This window comes from Pyrus communis, chromosome 7, assembly GCF_963583255.1.
Source record: "Pyrus communis chromosome 7, drPyrComm1.1, whole genome shotgun sequence".
NCBI classification, from domain to species: domain Eukaryota; kingdom Viridiplantae; phylum Streptophyta; class Magnoliopsida; order Rosales; family Rosaceae; genus Pyrus; species Pyrus communis.
Genome location: NC_084809.1, coordinates 12,177,780 through 12,196,437, shown reverse-complemented (window position 1 = coordinate 12,196,437; position 18,658 = coordinate 12,177,780). Strand labels below are relative to the sequence as shown.

At 35.5% G+C, this 18,658-nt stretch overlaps 1 protein-coding gene across 2 annotated transcripts; it reads right to left on the bottom strand.

Annotated features, from left to right (window-relative positions):
• Window positions 1-1,445: 1,445 nt before the first annotated feature.
• Window positions 1,446-9,037, bottom strand: LOC137739993 (polyadenylate-binding protein-interacting protein 3-like). Of its 2 annotated transcripts, none has more exons than XM_068479769.1 (15): window positions 8,747-9,037; window positions 7,652-7,804; window positions 7,423-7,572; window positions 6,881-7,017; window positions 6,326-6,516; window positions 5,230-5,407; window positions 4,914-5,141; window positions 4,219-4,346; window positions 4,070-4,118; window positions 3,925-3,958; window positions 3,375-3,685; window positions 3,012-3,158; window positions 2,323-2,406; window positions 2,152-2,211; window positions 1,446-1,892 (listed from the first exon to the last, which is right to left on the bottom strand). In XM_068479769.1, exons 2-15 carry the CDS (start codon window positions 7,782-7,784, stop codon window positions 1,863-1,865), a joined length of 1,860 nt encoding a protein of 619 aa, XP_068335870.1. In that variant the 5' UTR covers window positions 7,785-7,804; window positions 8,747-9,037; the 3' UTR covers window positions 1,446-1,862. The 2 variants fall into 2 exon arrangements, with proteins under 2 accessions (XP_068335870.1, XP_068335871.1); XM_068479770.1 differs by having other exon boundaries at window positions 4,076-4,118.
• Window positions 9,038-18,658: the final 9,621 nt, after the last annotated feature.

Sequence of the window (18,658 nt, the reverse complement as noted above, 5' to 3'; positions counted from 1 at the left end):
TATTTATTGATTAGTTTACCTTTTCCTCCTTCGTAGTAGGAGAATTAATTATACTATATATAAAGTGAACATGGTTTGATACAAGAGATATTTGAGGAGGAGTGATTCAAACTCGAAAAGTGTAAGGGAGAATGATCTTTGTCAACTTGAGCTACAAACCTCTTAACTCGATTTAGTACTTACTTAGCCTGACAATTTCATTACATAACTTGTCCAAACATTGCTCTCTACATACAAAATACAAAAGAGACGAGAACAAAATTTTGAATGATAGAAACACATTTCTTTATACAACGATACAATTACGCTAAATGAAAGGTAAGGGAATAAATTGGTATTAAATCATTATTTGCAAAATTTAAATTTAAGACGTTTTCGCTTATAAGCGTAAAAGAATTTCCCTAACTATAATACTTAGTGATGAACAATAGAACATTAATTTAATAAAAAATGCTAGGGAATCTGCATAAAACAAACAAGATAAAATATTTTAAACCAAAATAATAAACAAAAGAGAAATATTTGTCAAACAAATTCGTTTTAATATTTAAGGGTTATCGGGCCATCTGTCATTTAGACAACTAATCATCTCCGGATCTTTTTGGTGAGAATTCTGGAGATACGTGTATCGTATTCGTTCATCATACATTGTGCGGTCAATATTTGTCAGATACTGTTTATGTTTATTTTTAAATAAAAATATTTAAAATAATTTATAATCACACAATGCTTGATAAACAGACAAGATTCACAGATCACAGAAATTTTCACAAAGAAAATCTGACGAGCATCCTGTTGGATCTTTCTCAACTTGAATTTAGTAAAACCTCAATTATTCGGATTTCACTATTGAATAAGATGTTAGAAAGTCAAGCCTTAATAAATAAATAAAAAGGGATACTGTTGTTCTGTCTATGCCATATAATTTCGAACCGTTTTAGGTTGAATACATCGTATGACTCCGATAATATCAGCGGTCAAAGTCACGTCTCACGATTTTTCCACAACCCATTAGCTTGATATAAAAATAACACGTTTTGAGTGAAAGCTTAACGGTTGAATCGCTATCAAATTAATTGTTAAAATAATGATTTAACACGAACACGACAAACATGATTATTTTCATTAACAAGTCTAGCCATAGTGTCGGCCAATATATCATTTTATTTTCGTTCACTTTGTTAGGTTTTTAGTAGATAAAACTCTGTTTAGGTGATAAACAAAATATTAAGAAATGATGATGACGAATATAGAATACGACATACATGTCAAACTATTTTGTCTGCCCACTTGTGTAATAGGAAAGTCTTAAGTTCGACTTTCATGAATGAATAATTTGCTACCAATTATTGCTAGCACATTGTGTAACTTTTAAGTCTAACTCACCAACTTATTGTATAAAAACAAAAAGCTCATTTCAGCATTGTTGAAACCAATCTGATTGCTCCAATTATTCCGACCCTTTTGTGTATAAAACACGACATTAGTGCATCAAATAAGGCATCAACCAAATAAACGACCCACACAGTCCAACATTTGAGACATTAACACAGACAGGAAGCTCCACAAAATATAAATGTTTGCATAAATTAAAAGAAAAACAAGTGACAACAAGGATGTGCTGTACGAAGTTTGAGAAAATCCAGTATCAAATTGTACGGTACGGGTTAAAGCGCAGGTCACGACGGTATATCGGGAACGAATAAACTTTCCCTTGCACACACAAGATTCAAGAACTGTATAGGACCTTTTTGGACTGGAGGACTCTGCTCCTTCAAAAAATTGTTCCAACAAGTCTCCAAGGAGTTATTCTTTAGGTGCGGCAGACCAAAACAACCACAATGAGTTCGCCCAACCAATGGCTAATAATCTCGTCCTTTGTACGGCATTTCCTGTATGACAAATCCAAAACAGAATACATGAACATCTTCATACCCAGTTTGACGCAAAAAGAAATAAATGAAAATCTCATCGACTATATATCCTCCAATGGACTCCAAAGAGAAGTTATAGGAAGAACTTTCACGCATGTAACTAAAGTTATAATTTCTTTCCTTTTGTTCATTATATTGGAGTGACTGAAATTATAATTAAAGAGAAATTCTAGATCGATCAAGATACGTAATTTCAGAACATCATGAAATTGCTTACAGGTTGGTAGTTTGGCATGTATACTAGCCTAGGATGGCCAAGAAGCATCTGTTGCCCATACTGCAATTAAAGGAAGATATGTAATTAATAGCATGAATTAGCATTGTGCTGTTATTAATGTAATGTAAACGAAATTTCACAACCCCGAAAAATAAATTAAAAGAATCACACCTGGGGCCCATTTGGATGAAAATAGGGTTGGGGTCCTTGCTGTGGATTAAACATAACGGGTTGGTGTCCGAAAGAGGGCCCAACCTACAAATATCAAGGGCATTAATGAAAAATGAGCTGAAATCATTTATTAAACAAAACAAAAAAACATAAAGTGAATTCAAAGTCACAAAATCATCCTAAAAGTGCTGGATAAAAGAGGAGCGCTTTCATCATGATCTATACAGCAAGTGATGAGGGAGCGTGGGGTAATGGATTACGATTAAGATAAGTCCACGGTTCATTTCCCTCCAATGCAACAAAACAATAAATTGTAATCCATATATTTATGTAATCTCTTTAAAAAAGAGCACAAGTTTGAAAAATAAAAAAAACAATAAGAACTCAAGAACATTGGGAACTAACTATAACTTCCAAATAATTTGAATCATTACATTAGAAAATGCAGTCTAATTTTTGAGCTGATGGTAGATGGTATTTGCATTCCATATAAAGGCTTATGTGAGCAACAGTGTCTTCAGTCATGATAAACCAAGATTTCAGTCTACAGCGGTATCACAACAAACATTTATTATCTGGAAAAATGAAAAATAAACAGTTGAATTGACAGTTGCCTCTTATGGGCCAACATCTACGTGAGAACCTAAAAGTCGGGGAGAAAAGGCAAAAGAATATGTTTTAGTGCTTACTCCAATGCCAACAGGCATGCCTGGCATATGTGGTACAGCAGGTGCATTAGTTGGATAATAGAAGGAGCCATCAGACACTGGGGATGGAGGCCTAACAGGCGCTTGAGATGGAACAAAACTCTTTGCATGCGGATTGAGTTTGAATTCCTGATAACAATATTTAAGGTAAGAGAGGAGAAAGCAAAAAGAAGAGCTGGATGCATCAGCTATCCACTAGACAAAAGTACCTAGTAGCATGGAAGCATATCTATGATAGTGATAATTGTTGGAACTTAAGGCATATTCAAAGATAAGATTGCATTTATGTCGGAGTCTGTGTTAAACGTGTGATCACGGAAAACATAAAAGTATATCAGTCAACACCTTTGCATGGGGATTCAATGTTGACTTTTCAGAGGACAACGAACCCAGAGATGAGCTTGGTGATAAACCAGGTCCACCAGAAACTGAGGCAGCAGCTGGGAATTCTGAATTGGAAGATGCAGAACTACCAGGTCGTCCATGAGAATTTACTGTCTGTGTTTGAACATGTGATTTGCCAGTCACTGGGTCACTATAACCCGTCTTCTCATGACCTTTTGATGAAGCCTGACCAGGAGCATAAGAGGTGGCACTGGAGGATAAACCACCTTTCTCAAATGCATCTTCCTTCCCATTCAATAATGGCTGTGAATCTACATCCCATAATCAACAATATAACTTCACAACTACTGTAAAGACAAATATTAAAATAATGCTAAAATGGCAATAAAACAAGCTTCTCATTCATATGGGAAGAGAGGGAACAAGATAGGACAAGCTTTGCCGTTACTACCAAACCCACATCTAATAGTAACTACCCTATTAAGTCCAAGGAACCAAGAAACAAATAATGTAGGGTAAAGTAAACAGAAAGATAAAATATGGCACTCACCGTCTGGTTTTGATGTTTGATTGTCTTCAGCTAGCTGCATTGACAATAACATAGAACATAAGCAATAACTTTAGAGGCCAATGGCAGTGAATCACAAATAATTATACAAGATTGTGAACATCACAAATAAGGAACTCTCACTCACCTTCACCTTTACAACAGACCCAGCAGCACTATCCACCTCGCCATGTTCACTGAATAATATAGCACATTGTTTAATGAAAAAAAAAATTGTGTAATCACAATAAAACTTATTTGCAATTATTATTTAGAGTTGGAAAAGAAATAAAAGACCTGCTTTCACCATCTGTACTGGGGAAGCTCTTGAAAAGTGTTTCTGACGCCAGATGTCTAGCATGGTCATAGGATCCAGAGCGACATAAATCTGGGGCAACATTTGACTCAGAAGATTGTGAGTAATCCTGCATAAAAATTAAAACATATATTGTCAGCATTTAATCAGGAAATTGTTATCAAAGCACGTCATAAAACTCACAAATAAGCACAAAAGAGAAAATCAACTCACAATCCCCAAAGTTGTATCAAACTTTGGACCAAACTAATGAGTTAAAAGTAAACTATGAGGGGATTATAATCAGGGAGAGCTTACTCATGCTTGTCAAAATAGATTCTCAGTTGCTTACAAACAAATGGAACAACTAAGAATGCTCAAAATAATGAATTTGTTCAGATTTACAATAACCAAGAAGAACTAGAGGGTGAAAAATATTTGGCCTCCATTTATGAACAGGAAAAGATAAGAATATACCTACTTTCTCATGACAATTGGAAGTAAAGAAAAACGGAATGAAAGAGAACATGAGTAGACCCCCTACTGTAACAAAACACTTTATTTACAGCGCATGTGAAAAATTCCAACTGGATGGCACATCAAGTTCAACAAAATAATCCGTAAATAGGTCAGAAACTAATGCCCCCAGAGCTAAATATGCTGACTATATTATGCATAAGATTAGTGAGGGAACTACCACAAATGAAGAGCTTGATGGCGCCCTATTGTTGCTTTTTCCAGTGGTCCAGTCCATTGAACTCTTCCTTAAAGAACCAGTAGAATCTCCAAAGGTTTCGGTATTACGTGTATCCAACAAAATGTCCTCATCTTCATCATATCCACTATCATCAACTACTTCCCCCCGATAAACAGAGGAGAATCTTGTCTCCTCGTCAATATCCACATGGAGGTGAATGCCTCTTTCCTGTATCAACAAATCAACATGCAAAACATAAGGGACCTCGACATCAAATGAATTTTCAAAAGCACAAAATTATCCAACAAAGCCTCACCTCTGCCATATGCAGATCAGGTGTATCCTCACCCTCAATTTCTCTTGCTATTCTTAAAGCTTCCCTTTCCAACTCTTTTGTTTGAGGGCCTTTCGCAAGTTTAGTTGTGTAAAGGTCCGCATCAAATGTGCTTTTTACCCCAAATAATGTTTCATTTGTTTCAAATTGATCCCATTTCCTGAAAGGAAAAGAATATAAGGAAAATGTTGATCAACATAATATTTCTTTATAAGAGAAAATACAAGCAAACATTAATTAACATGAATTCTTAGAGAGTTGAGCACAGGTCAATTAAATTCCAGAAACAACCAATAAGCCAAAAGGCAACCACTGAAATTTGGATAAAAAAAATCCTCTAATCCCATATTACTCTAAGGCCATTACATTCCTTAAATCCATGTCTAACTTGCATCGCCTCAAGCAATATTTTGATACCATTAAGGCATGTATTAGAACCATACAGCTAACTGTAACTAGTGAATTGATTGGAATCTTGGTCCACCTTTCTCCGACGTCATCCCCTTTTTCAGTAAACTACATCGTATGAAGAATTTTGGCAACATACAAAAGCAGAGGGATATGGCCCCTTAAGGACCGACCCTGTCAAAGAAGTTCAACATCATGCAGGCAGAGAAAGCATCATCTCTTCAAAACATGTAAAATGAAAGGCCTACATTACAAATAATGCTATCCCTCACAGAGATTGTTATCTCCAATGACTGGATTCCACCACCAGATATTTTAATCAATCAACAAGAGCATCTGCCTTTAAATTAAGTTAATAACATTTTAAGGTTCACTTGCTGGTAATAACTCCAAAGAAATGACAACTCAAGAGACCACAATGTTACTCAAAGCACCTTGACAAGAAAACTTAACAAGAATAAACCAGATAGGATTATAGAATTATAATCTTAGATAGTTAAAGCAGAACATGACAGTTTAATATGAAACCTGAAATAGTAATGTTTAGAAAATAAAAGTCAGGTCCCTAGTATATTTAATAGTGTTCCAGATGGCACATATTCAAGTAGAGGCTATCTGACCAGTAGAACAGTTACCCAGATATTTAGGGAAAGAAAATTACTATAACAACCTATTCCATTGTCCATCAAATATATTTTCCAATTCAGGACGTTGTGGATCATCTTCATCAGGCACCCACGGTTCCAGCTCTCTCTCCAACTCACCGCGGCGGGATTGTGATATAAAGGAATCTATCATAAGTTCCTGATGTTTTTCATGCTGAACCTCATTTAACAATCCATCCCTTGTTATTGAGACATCCTGTCATCAATCATTTAAAAATACAATTAGATCAAGGGAGACCAGAGAAACAAAATATAGAAATAGCTGCTTATTCTAGGTCAACATCTTACTGCTTGTTATTACTTTTATAGACAATAACTACGTGCCTGAGCAAGTGAATCAAATTAAGAAGAAAAAGACGGCCATCATATACCTGCCCGTCCGCCCCCATACCCCCCCCCCCACCTTTTTTTCCTTCTACTCCTCCCAAAACCACAAAAAGAAAAGAAAATTTCAACCCCTTGAAAACTCGGCAGAACAAATGATGGTAATCTGAGATTCTTAAAGCTATTAAGAATAATTTACTTGGGTCAGCGAATAGCAATAAGAAATGAAGCAGAACCTTTGCGATAACTTGTACAAGTTCTTTGGCAGGTATAATTAAAGTCTTTGACGGAGCCTTGCTAAGTGACTCTGTCGTAGACTTTTGTCCGCATACTAAACCATCCTTTATCATTCGTGCCATTTTCAAGATGATTCCTGAAAGTGACAGGTAAAATAATGTTGGCAAATGCAAACAACCACATATAAAACTGCATGGAGCTGTGCAAAACTAATGGCATTTGGCAACACTATTGATGTTATACAAAATCTGATTATAACACTGGTGATGAATACATTACCTCTCACCAAAATAAAACTTATGTTAGTGCAAAAGAAATAGCGCAAAGTGACCGTCAATGAATGTTGATGGGTGCACTTAATTGCACAGAAAAAATAAATAAAGACAAACACCAATTTAGAGCACTAGTGACAAATTCATGATATCCAAATGATCCAAAACAGATGCTAATGTAAATGATAGTCTCATAAGACAACCGCAATCAATACAAACAGGAAGACAAACAAAAACTGTAAATAAAAACCAAAAGCAAATGAGCATACCAAAGTCTTTTTCAGCGTTTGTTGCATGAAATATTCCATAATATACAGATCCATTTTTCACCTGGACTTCCACATTATGCCCAATAAGACATGTAGTCATATATACTAATCGATCGCGTGAAGGACTCTCAGAGTTCCCAGATTTGCTGCCTGTTTCAGCACATATAAAGTTAATGGGCAAGTCAACATAATATCAAGAAAAAATTTTATATATAAATTTCACCAGTACTTGTTAATCTGCTGTGGTTTTCTGCTCCAGACTTTGACCTATTCTCGACCCTAGGCCCCCCTTCTCTCTCACCTCTTCGACGGCCAAAACCATTAGCAGAAGATTTATGATGGGGAGCTTGTTGTGCATTCATCCTCAGTAGCAGCCTCTGATCTATTAAAAAGAAATCGAAAGCTGATTAAATCATATTGTTATTATTAAGGATATCAGATGAGTGGTATATCTTCCAAAAAGTAAACACGGTGCTAAAGGGAATGTAGATATTTAAATACAGGAAGCAAGAAGCAAGGATGCTATATGAAGATTAGCGCACATATATACAGACAGTCCCATGTGCATTGCTCTTCGTGGAAAATGAAAAGAAATGTTATTACTCAAGCGCATACGGCGACAATCAGATCAGCATGCACACACTCAAATACAGACATCTGCATGCACAAACAATCACAGGCATGCAACATAAAACCAACAACCAAATAAACTAAAATACACACATTTATTTTTCTTTAAACTAACGCACACCAAGGATGCAGCATTAAATTGAACAAATTACCATTACTGATACGTCTCAGAAAATTCTCAACTTGTGCACGCTTTTATAAACAAATCTCTACCCGCAAACTACCGGCAAAAATCTCTAAATTTCCAGGCAAAACTATGTTCCAACAACACCAACATTTAAGCTTCCATATTTAAGCCTTTTCATATTTAAGCTTCCAACAAGGCGGGGAAGTGTGCAAATTACTAATCTGACGGAGCGCAAATAGGAATAAAAGTCTTTCTATGTTTTCGAATTTTTTGGCACCACAAAGGAACCGATTTGACGCAATGCAACACATCAATAATTTGATTCATTAGCTATGTCATTGAGTGTAGAGACGGTAAGAACATGACAGGCAATACAACAAGCTCTAATCTTGGAATTTTCATCGAGCAAAAACCCAAAATTTACTGTAACTAAACATAATTAAGTCGCAATACAAAAATTTTCTCTCATCTTCTTCCATATTCCTCCGGTTTCTCGACAACCAAACGCAATATAAAATACAACAAAAATGCTATTTGGGATGCGAAATTAGAAAATACGATCCTTACCTTAATAAACTTAATCAAGCCTATAATTACTCCGAGGCTGCTTCCAAGCTGGAGGAGAAGATGCTGGGAGGCGCCGAACCCAGTGCGTTAGGGTTTGTTCAAATTAGGGCTCCCTTACGGTTTCGAAAGCGCGAAGATGGTGCCGGAGCCCGAATCACGAGCCTGCTTAGAGAGAGAAAGAGCGGCGGAGGGAGAGAGAGAGATGGAGGGTCGGTCGGTCGGTCGGTCGGTCGGTCTCGGCGTGATCGCAAGCGAGAGGATGAAGAAGAAATACAAGAGCTCGATATTTTGAAGGTGGTGTGATGAAATAGAAACGAAAATACCGCTGTACAATGCGTGCGTAGGAAAGTGTGAGTTTTCCCCTGTGGTCGGGTCTATGATAAATAAATGGACTTCATCGCTCCTAGTCCATAACTTTCTGACAACTTGGCAACCTTTTAAAAACTTGTTTTTTTGTGACATAAGGGGTTTAGATTACCCAAAATTAACCCAATAAATTATTACAAGCAATTCGAGTTCTAGAGAAGAGAATTGGACATGAGTGTAATGAAAAATGCGGAAAAAAAAAACCCCTTATGTGTATGATCATATTTTTTTAGAAAATGAGAGAGAGAGAGAGGTTTTTGTTTTTTGTTTTTTGTTTTTTGTTTTATTAATTTTCTAATTTTAAATATTAGAGATATTTTAACATCATTTGTAGGCAGGTTTCAATAAAAAATAGTAAAATTCGGACTTATGAAATTACATTATTACCCATCAATTTTGTTTTTGTAATAGAAGACTAAATTGTATTTTCATCCTCTTTTGGTTGACAAAAAGAGTTTCATTAATTAATAGAGATAATTAATAGAGATAAAGAGACAAATCTTTTTTATGCGAAACGGTGGTAGTACAAAAATTAGAAAACTGTTAAGGAAACTCTCTCAAAGTGAGACTCTTCATGGACTCTCTACCACCTCACAGTGTAACGTTAATTCCCGTGTCAATATCATAAAATATTATGCAAAAAACTTAAGATAACAGAGAGTCTATTAAGAATTCCACTTTTAAAAGAGTCTCTTCAGCATTTTTCAAAAAATTAACGAGTGTTGAGAAAATAAGTATTTTACCACTAATGTTAGAAGCCTAGAAATTTACATGCGTCGGAGAAAGTAATGATGTAACTCTTGATAATAAAAAAAAAAAAAGTAAGGAAACAGAGTTTGTCAATCTCTAAATTCTTCATTTTTACTTTCGTGATACATTGCAGTTTCAAAAATACCAAGGAAAGGAAGGCATAAAAGTGAAGCATGCTGCTAGAAAATAAATAGATATACCAATTAAACTTATATCTTTACTTCCATCCCTAGTATTTATTTTAAATTTTTAATCAAGATTTGGCTCAAAAATTTGGTGTAAACGTGAAAGACATCTGTCGCGGCCCTTATGTTACCAGAATTTTCTCAAGCAAGATGTAAGGTTTTTGAGGTATTTCATAACCCAAGAGACAAATTAATAGTTTGGTGACTAAATCCGCTCTTGCACGCATTTTCTTTCTAACCCAGTTAAGATTGTTGGTTTTATGGCTCGTTTACTAATCCATAATCAGAACGAAAGGAATTGAATTGAAGAGGAATGGAAATGAGAAGATGTCATAATCGAATTCCTATCAAAATTGTTTACTATAATGTTCTGGAATCGGAGTTGGAATGATATAAACTGTTTACTAATTCACTTGAATCAGAATAAAAATTTGTATGTTTACTAAAATATCCTTAATTTATAATAGACAAATTTTAAATTTTTTAAAACAATTTTACACTAGTATATATGTTTTAATTTACTTAAAATTTTAACCCTCATATGTTTATTTTTAATAGAACTTGAATTCTTTTTATTTTTTAAAGAGTAAAAACTCAACAGAAAATAAAAAACAAGGTGAGTTTCTGGAACCTCCATGGCTCCATCAGAACCCTCTATACTCTCCCTCTACATCCTCCTCAATTTGTTTCTCCGACCATCCCCAAACGCCAACTCTTGCTACTCCCAACGCATCAACCTCCCTTAGCATCTCTCTCTCTCTCTCTCTCTCTCTCTCTCTCTCTCTCTCTCTCTCTCTCTCTCTCTCTCTCTCTCTCAGGTTTGGATTGGGTTTGTTGGGTAGAATTTTTGGGGTGGGTTGGTGATGGGTATTGGCAGTTTGGGAGGTGATGTGGTGGTATGTGTTGGTTCATGGGTGGGGATGGGTGCACTTTGGGTGTTGAATCGCGGGAGGCAGATGGAAAGGGGTTGAATCTGAAAAGGTAGTTTTGGTCAAAAATTTCTTTCGGAATTCAAATACCTCGTCTAAGTCGGTAATTCAATTCCAAGAATATCAAGGGTTTGATTCTTGATTTTGGGTGGAGCCCACTAATATTTTGCATTCCCAAAATTTGGTAAACGCCAAAATCACCCACGCAAGAATTTGATTCCCTTTTTTCTACCTCCATTCCAGATACGTGAACACGCTATTAAAGTGTTTTAAGAGAAGTTCTATATGCAATTCGGCAACAACTGCTTAATTTAGTGGCACATAAATTTCACTTTGTTGGAAGAGATCCTAAATTCAAATCTCATATACAACAGTCATGAATTAATAGAAGAAAAAAAAATTGTATGCAACTGCGACAGAGAATTGGCCACATCGAACAGTATCTCGATTTACAAATTGTAACAAAAAAAATGGTGACAAAAGGCTGGTGTGATGATATCCAACATCCAATTTTCACAGCCTCTCACCAAGTGTCCCCTGCAGGGACATGAGCAGCAAGAACTCACCACATTGTTCATACCAAATTAGTCCTACACTAAGAAAGTCTGACATCCTCATCCCGCGTGGATAATGTGTGAGCCCTTGAAACAAAAATGCCAAGTAATAAAAGATCAAAATATCGGATTTGGATCCTTTCGTGAGCTAATGGAGAGGATCTTCCTAACCCATCATTGTGGATCGTAGGATTTTTATTTAACGGCTACAATTATTATAACTTTAAAGGGACCTCCCTATTTGTAGCCATTGGATGAAAATCCAATAGAGGATCCTCTCCATTAGCTCAGGAGAGGAACCAAATCCCAAAATATCAACCCAAAGAAGTACTGCTTTGCATCTTGACCTTTTTGCAAAGGTACCCAGAGTTAGTGAGAGTCTTGTAGCTCATGTAGTTAAGGCCACCTTTGGTTGGAGAGGGTTTAAAGAGCGTGGTAGACTATATATTCGTTGTCATTTTTTTTTTTTTTTAATGTGTAGTTTCGGTTATAAATTTTTGTCTCTAGTAGTACATGACTATGCCATAATAGTTTATTGTATTTAGAGAGGGAATTGTTATTGACATTCCAAAATTCTCAATCTACACTCCAAACTTTCTATATTTAGAAAGAAAAATACACATGTGAGGAGTGTAGAATGAGATTTTTGAAGTGTCAAAAACACTTCCCTTTAGAGAAAGAAAGATTGAGAAAAAATAGATACAAGCCTACATGGACTCCAATAAAAGCTTTGTTGGAGAGCTAAATGTGGCCATTTCGAGGGTTACAAGTAGCCAACCCTATTTACTAACTAGGATATAATCTCTTTTTAGAGACAAACTCTCCACACTTTCGATTTAAAAGTCGTCTACAACTTTTGGGCGGAGATGGTCTAAAGCAATTATCTTGTAGTTAAAGCTTGCTGCTCACGTCGTTCAATTTCTCCCTCCACCAATATCGTTATTCATTAGCATTGAAAAAATAAAAAATAATGAGATAGGGATGAACAATGCGGTGATAAAATGTAGGCATTAATTTGCATATATGAACATGTGTTCCATAATTTTTTACATGGTTTTTAATCAAACAACTAGTAGTCTTACCTGAAAGTCCATTCCTTCAAACTCACATGAATGTGACACTTTTTGAAAATGACGCAAAATTGGAATCGTTGTTTATTCTTGTTTAGACCATTTTCAATTCTTGGTTTAAAACTTAAAATTTTTAACTCAGAAAATTTAAGTTTTAACCTAAAAACAGTTTTTCTCCTCCAACCTTTATGGGTTAAATTTTTAGTCTAAGATTATTAAATAATGAATTTAGAATAATTTTTTCTTAAAGTAACTTTTTTAAAAATAAAAAATTATGTAGACTATCCCAATTTAATTTTATGAACATTTTAACCTAAAAATATTTACTATTGAAAAATCACTAATCCGACACCATGAAACTCGTGGAACACTACGAAAGAATATGAAACACATAAAATCATTTTTTTTTAATTACTTTAGCCGTTGAATTTAAATTTGGACCATTAGATTTTTTTTAACCGTTGGATTTGATCAAATTAATCTTAACCGTTGGATTCAATGAATTTATAAATATAAAACTAAAAAAAAATATACATATATGGTGGGTCAGTCCCACTAACCCAGGGGGAATTCTTGGCTAAATTTACCCCATAAATGAGTTTTGAGTTTTAACTCATATTTGCTCTAAAGGTTTGAGCAAGTTAAGATAAGTTTAGAACCTAAAATTTGAGTTTTACTCCAAAAATTAGAGTAGCTCTTTTACCCACCATTTGTAGCAACTAGTAATTCCACAACTTCCTTATAAGCTACTTTTTCAAAATTAAAGAGTGAAATAACATAAATGAACCACATCAAATGATCTAGTGGTAAGGGCGCGGACTGTGGCTCCTCAATAAACAAAAAATGTGGAAGGTCTCGAGTTCGATGCTCCGAGCTGGTGAGTTTGCTTTACTGTGGCCACTGGCAGAATGAAATCCCCATAACCGCTCCCGGCCAAGAATGAGTGGATAATCGTAGCTTGCCACTAGTTGTCCTCCTTTTAAAATGGATTCTCTTCGGATCCCTTCCTCCTAATCTACCAAGTTAGGGGATCCAGGCCGTTACAATTTAATCCAACGGCTACAAACAGGAACCCACTTAAAAGTTATAATAACCTTAGTTGTTGGATCAAATTTTAAAGACCCGGATCCTGAACTTGATGGATTAGGAGGAAGATATCTGGAGAGGATCTCTTTCCGATGATGAATGCAAAACACATTTTATTGCGAAGTAAGAAACTGAACTTACTTTGGGCTTTCAATGGATGGGCCGTGATCACCATAGATTGGACACTATATCTAATCTACTTTCACACTCTGGGCTCTTTAGTGGATTGGCCCAATCATCATTTTCTGAAGACACTGGATTACCTTCACATTGGTTGAGGAATTGATCAAATATTGGCCATCCAGATTCAAGAGTACCATGCTATTTAATTTTTCTTCTATCGTACTTACCCTTAAGCGGTCCAAAAAGTCAACGATTAGATCTTGCACATGACAACATAATGAATCTTTACAAAAATTAGATTTTGCGTAAAATTCATACCACTAACTGGTATACACCACTATAGCTGGACCTCCATTCAACCATTGTGAATCTCGAATTTGGTTCTATGTTGTGGCACATGCTTCATTGATATAGCTTAAAAAGTATGTTTTGCCCGGGTTTTTTACGCGCCAGAGAAAATACAGTTTGTCAGCCGATCACTCATATCTCGCATCTATTCCACAAGATTAATCCAGAATTAGAGACTTTCTGTTGCTTGACCCACACTTATAAATTAAATCATGCAAAACAAACATTGTTACTTGTATTAGAATAGAGAGAGAGATTTTCTACCTGGAACAAAAGCCAGTGCACCACATGTTACAATACAAGTGGAGAGACACTAAAATTATATATTATTTCTCTACTTGTATTATGACACGCAATGTATTGATTTGTGTTTCGGATATATTAAAAATTGTGTTGGATGATGAAGCTTTTTATTGGTTACAGTAGTAATTTGGAAGTGGCGCGAAAAAGAAACGAATGCTACAAACTAGAAAGCCCTCTGCTGGGCTTCTTTATGGTAAATTAGAGTTTGTGAATGCAAAAGCTAAAAGCACTTGTTCTTTTGCTTTTTAGGACTAGGTTTTGTATTACCACTAAGGCAGGGTGTTTGGAACCCCACGTTTGATTTGTAAGGGGTCATTGGTATTGGTAAAAAAAAGCGAACTCAACTCAACAAGGCTCTCCGCTTTGTAAGGGTCGGGCAAAGGAGGGAACATCTATCATACAAAGTCTTACCTTATTTTTGTAAAAATGGTGTTTCCACAATTTGAACCTGTGACATTTCGGTCATAAAAGAGCAACATTTCTGTGCTCTAAGGATTAGGCTGCGACAATGTCGAGGCCTTAAGTAAGATGTCATGCTCATTTGACAATTTGAATGACTTAATTAAGAAGAATTTCGACATATTTGTTGTGAACACGGATTCATGAAATTCACGGCCGAACTCATTGTCCGACATTACTGCACAAAGAGATTACGCACGGTGACAGGCATGATGAGTGAGAAACTCGGTATGTCATTCTATGCACGACATAAGGGCAGCCTTTTATGTACACTATGATCTCATCTCACGCAATGCAAGCAAAGCATATGAAAGTTTCATAATTTAAATGTGCAAAAAAGTGCTACCCACCACAAAGCACAAACACGAAAAGGAAAAGTTATAGGCCCCTGCACGATATAATTATCTCTCCCATTCGAACAAAATCCAAAACTTAGTATGCAAGGAGGCAGAAAGGTGCTCTAACTATAGACTTAGTTGGAAAACTACACATTATACTCTAAGAAAATGAGAATCTAAAAAGGAAGCACATTTGGTTTGGTTTGTTGTCACCCTAAAGAACAGCGTAACACAAATCATGGAGCTTTATCTGCACTAAGTGCCATAGACTTTGATAGGTCTCTATGCATCTACTCCACAAATGTTTGCTGGTTATGAATTTTTTTTGCATGTGAGATCAACGTTGTAGTACTTTTTATATTGCCAATTTGTTAACTTTTTCATAGTATCGTAATAGGTTATTTCGTGTGTGACAGCCGCAGATGTTCTTGTTGAAATCCCACATCAGCTAGAGAAATAAAGCAAGAAAAGTTTAAATATCATAACCCCACTCCAACTAATATCGATGCCTTTTGTGATAAAACCTCACACCTGACGATTGTGCATGCAGTAATTACCAAGTTGGAGACGATATCGATATTGTTGGAAGTGGATCTTCAGCACATCTCTCTGATTGTTGGAAGTTAGACTTGAAAATTTATCGAGCGTAAATAATGTGTTAAGAGTTTATATGAATTTCACATCGGGGAAATAAAAGTACCTTGTTATGCTTATAAGTCGTTAAATTACTTTCAAATTACCAGTTAATTTGAGGATGCAATCTCAACTTCTTCACGATTCTTAAAAAAAAATTCTCCAAGTTGAACAATCATACTTCTCTATTCCTTTAATGCAAATACACATTGTTGTCCACGTTTAACAATCATACTTCTCTATTCCTATAGTATGCATGATATTTTAACTGTGAATCTTGAGTTAACCACCAGCATATAGAATATTGTGAGCAAAGCAGTCGTGTCGTTCTCCCAGTCCAAGGCTACAAACAATATCATAGCTGAGCTTTCCCGATTCCCACGATTTTTGTTCATCCTACATGTGGCCTAATCAATACCGTCAATTTATATGGTAATGTTAGAGAGACTAATTATTTAGATGAAATTTTAAAAATAATATAGCGTGGTGGTTTAATGACACATTTCGATTCAGAATGTCTATTAGGACTCCGAATCAAGCTGTGCTGGCTTCATCACTCGGCCGGGATGTGACACTTAATCAATACCGCTAATGATTTGTGTGTTATGTAGATGGCAATACTAGAGAGACTAATTTTTTAGATTAAACTTTATAAATAATACAACGTGATTGTTGATAAATTATATTTTGCACTCAAGGTTCGAGGGTGTTTAAAAAAAAAAACACCAGCACAAGGTTTAATTTAGTCAATTTACACCATGGTGTTTTAGCATTGCGCTTTACTTAGACTAACTAATAAAAAGCCTAGAGCCAGAAGCAATCTTAGAAACCAATCACGCTCCAGAATAAAATCTCATTTCACTACTAAACATTTTGTTTACCCATTAGGTCAGGTTTTTAAATTGATGGTGTGGCAACTGAGAAACTCGTTTTTATGCTCATGTGTTTGAAAGAAACCATCCTCTGACTCCTGACTCCTGGCCCCTTCACCATACCAACCTTCCCATATTGGGTTGGGTGAATTATAACATGCAACTAGTTGTATACCTCCTTCTATCTCCACACTTAAAATTAAAATCTCGTAGCTCATTTTTAATATAACATCCAACCTTTAAGAGATAAAATGTAGTAATCTTTTATACTTTGCACTCAAAATTGGTGTATTGATGAAATGAAGATGCTAAGAGCCACTAGCGAAGCCACATAGGGGCAAGGAGCGGCGGTCGCCCTTCGCTCGTCGGAGATCCTTCCTACAACTCAAGTTTCCACCCCTCTCCTCTGGTCTTGTTGATTTGGTGCTCAGGTGCTACGTTGCTTTTCTGCAGCGAGGCTGCTGCGTTATAATTTTTTTTTTATTATTATTTTCTTTAAAAAAACCCATGCCGAACGACATCCTTTTGGCTGAGGAAAAAAACAAAAAATTTAAAAGAAAATGGGTAAACGACGTCGTTTCGTTTCGAAAAGAATAAATTAAAAAACTAAATAGCAAGGGACGACTCGTGCCTAGTGTACACATAGCTACACATAAGGAGATATTGAATGGGGAATGGGCTGCCGTGGGTGGACCAAGTTCTGTAGATTTTGTAGATGAGACTCTATTTTGTAGTTTTAACAATTAAAATTCCATTTTAATTGTAGAATTTCTAACAAAAAAAAAAAAAAAAGAGATGGTCAAGAAAGATAAAGCATCTGGGCAAGGAAGTAAGGTTGTGAATGGTAGTTTAAAGGCACTTTTTCTGGCTTCTGAGTTCTTCCTAATTCGGGTAGTGGAGAGGATGAGGGAGGGCGAGGCATACAAATAATTATTATATTTTTAAAGTTCTTGTGTGCCCAAAACTACAATGTTAATGGTAAGAAGCAAGGACTACAAGTGTTAAGTGAGTCGATCTCCTTAACATTCTTTTGCATAAGTTTTTTTGTTTTAACTCTAAATTCTGTTATGCTTGAACTCACACGTTTGTGGTGACGAATACCATAAGATTATGGCAAGAAAGGAGACCAAATACGAAGTAAGTTCAAATGTCCATGTAGGATTCCACTTAGTCCAATAAGGGTACTTTGCACTCGAAAAATCAAAGTGCAAAACTCCAAGACTCACAAACTTCCGCTCATTCACTTGACAATTCCTGGCTTCGTCACTGCTAAGGAGGCCAATCTTTTATATCATATTTTATAAAACACATGATGTGTTGGTTGTTTGGAATTGTATTTTTAATGATTTAAATAAGAAGTTTACCTATCAACCACCACATGATGCAGTCTACAAAATATAGACATCAAAAAAATAAAAAGCGATGAAATGGAAGCTAGCGACCAAATATCATTGCAAAGGACAAAAGCAAATTTGAATTTCGGCTGGTCAATACGCAGCACGCTTATAGAGACGAACACAGAGAGTCCTTGCAAATAATTTAGCCAAGATTCATCATAACCCACATATTACAATTTACAACTACAATATCACGTGTGAGGTTAACACTTTCTTATTTAAGAACATAATTAGTAAAATACAAAACAAGTATAATACGTAAAAAATGCATATATTATCAGGCAACTTTGTTAAAAAGACTAGAATTTGGCCTTTTTAAATTCATTTTAATATATATTTTTTCAATAATATGTTAAAAATACATATTTAAAGTGTATTACTCGAAAAATATGTCTAAATAAATTGTATTAAACTGGAAAAGTACGTGTATAAGATGTTAGAGTTTAAAAAAAACGTGCAATTTAACAAATGATCAAGACGTATACAAGCAAACGAAAAT

Bases quoted from the DNA above. Each gene is read 5' to 3' on its own strand.
- LOC137739993 (XM_068479769.1), bottom strand. From the start codon at position 7,784: ATGAATGCACAACAAGCTCCCCATCATAAATCTTCTGCTAATGGTTTT. The intron at 7,573-7,651 runs GTACTGGTGAAA...GTGCTGAAACAG, and splicing joins AAACCACAGCAGATTAACAA to GCAGCAAATCTGGGAACTCT. The intron at 4,347-4,913 runs GTAGTTCCCTCA...ATTTTTATGCAG, and splicing joins CATCAAGCTCTTCATTTGTG to GATTACTCACAATCTTCTGA.